At 53.3% G+C, this 1,791-nt stretch overlaps 1 protein-coding gene across 1 annotated transcript in view; it reads right to left on the bottom strand.

The window, feature by feature from the left end:
• Nucleotides 1-1,789, bottom strand: part of CLPX (caseinolytic mitochondrial matrix peptidase chaperone subunit X) — a gene marked incomplete at its 5' end in the record, with an annotated part of 19,465 nt that extends 17,676 nt beyond the window's left edge. The window contains one exon of the mRNA XM_010717653.1: nt 1,744-1,789. Coding sequence (XP_010715955.1) covers nt 1,744-1,789 — 46 coding nt within the window. The remainder of the gene's footprint in view (nt 1-1,743) is intronic.
• Nucleotides 1,790-1,791: the final 2 nt, after the last annotated feature.

Here is a 1,791-nt window from a genome sequence, read left to right as displayed (position 1 = left end):
AAAAAAAAAAAAAAAAAAGAACCACAACAAAAAAGCATCTCTGCTGAGTAAAAAACCAGTATCACAATTCTCCTGCCTACAGAGCACAAAGTCCTAATAAAGAGACCCAAACACTTTACTACTGCTATACAGGGCCAATTTTAATTGAATGACACAGAAGATGCCCTGAAAACACACTGGGTATGAAATGACAAGAGAAGTGCCTGAGCTGATAAGCACCACATTTCTGCTCTATCGATCGGCACCACCACAGCTGTGTGACTGCACCCAGAGTCTGGCTGGGCTGCAGGCAATGGATCCAGACAACCATCCACCCTGCAGCAGTGCCTGTGCTGCTGATCACTCCTCTCCTCCCTCTCACAAAAGCTGGTCAGTCTGTAGGGTACAACATCAACCTGACAGCGCCGCGTGTGCTGAATTCTAAAGGGGTACAGATTGGTTAAAGCAGAAGAAAACAAAACCACATTACTGCTCCATCAGCTTCAGGCCCTGGGACAAAGCTTGCAGTGTTCAGCCAACCCAGAGATCCGAGTGATTTTTTGCTTTATTATCTTTTTCAGACAGAACTTCATTGTGCAATTAAAGACTAAAGGAAGAAGAAAGTTATCACAATGACTGTCCTCCGTAAGTAAATCCAAGAGCAATTCCAGCCCAGTGCTGGCACCTCCTGCTGAAGGATGCAGGCACTCTAAGGGTGCGGATACATGGCAGCACAGCAGCATTCTCACACACACCAGCAGTCAGGTTTGGGCACTTTTTGTAGCTAAAAGAACACGTATCAGCAGCAAAAGCACCTCTCCATAACCTGCCTAGATCAGCAGGCTGTGACAAAACAAAAGGCTCCTTTACGACTTAATAAACATTAATTGAGAGGTGAGGAACGAAATGCCAACTTTTGGGCCAAACCTCAAGTACTCTGTAGGAGTCTTTTGCCCAAAGTTGTCACAGGGAGACAGACAGGAGATGAGGCCCTGACAACCTCAAGTTTATACCAACTGCCACCACACCCACCGGCGATGCCCCACAAACTGATCCTTCACAACCACCAAAATGTGCCAAGTGAAGACTTTTATGAGCTCCAAGTAAGCAGATGTGCAACATGACTCCACAAACACGTTCCAGCCTTATTTGCTCTTGTAAACATTCTTAGTTCTGAGGGGAAAAAACACAAGTTCTGTTTGTTCCTTAGAAAGGCGCAGAGAAAAGCAGCAGTTCTGAGTTAAATGTAGAGCACTGCCTGTTTTCAGACTCCTCGTTCCCCCGGTTTTGCGTGGGTCTGAAGGCCACATTCAGCCCTCTCAGGGCAGATGTCACACACAAAGGCAGGTGCAGAGCTCACCCCCGGGGAGCTACGAACGGCTCTCTGCCTTACGAGCCCCAAAGCTCATTGCAAAGCGGGGAGGGCTGCGCACAGCAACAAAGGCACGGCACGAGGCGAGGGCCGGACCCGGGCGGAAGGCTGCAGCCCCCTCGCAGGGCTGGCGCGGGCCTCGCGCCGCTCGTCAGCCGGACACGCTTTCCGCCAACCCAGCACGGAACGACGCCAACGAGAGCCCGCTTCCCGCAGCTCCCCGCAGCTCTGAACGTGCTCGAGGAGAACGCTCGGCAGACACGGGGCCGCCCCGGGCCCTTATCGCACGGCACCTGCGGCGCTGACAGCGGCCACAGCGGCGCGGGGAGGAGGACCGGGCCCCGCGGGGCAGCGCGAAGGAGCCGAGAAGAGCGGAGGGTCGGGGCGGTTACCTCTCCGCGCAGAGGGCAGCGTAGAGCCCAGCAGGCGCGCGGCCGCGG

This window comes from Meleagris gallopavo, chromosome 12 (genome assembly GCF_000146605.3).
Source record: "Meleagris gallopavo isolate NT-WF06-2002-E0010 breed Aviagen turkey brand Nicholas breeding stock chromosome 12, Turkey_5.1, whole genome shotgun sequence".
In the NCBI taxonomy this organism is placed as follows: Eukaryota; Metazoa; Chordata; class Aves; order Galliformes; family Phasianidae; genus Meleagris; species Meleagris gallopavo.
The sequence above is the reverse complement of the archived record's forward strand: the minus strand, read 5'-3'. Positions and strand labels throughout refer to the sequence as shown.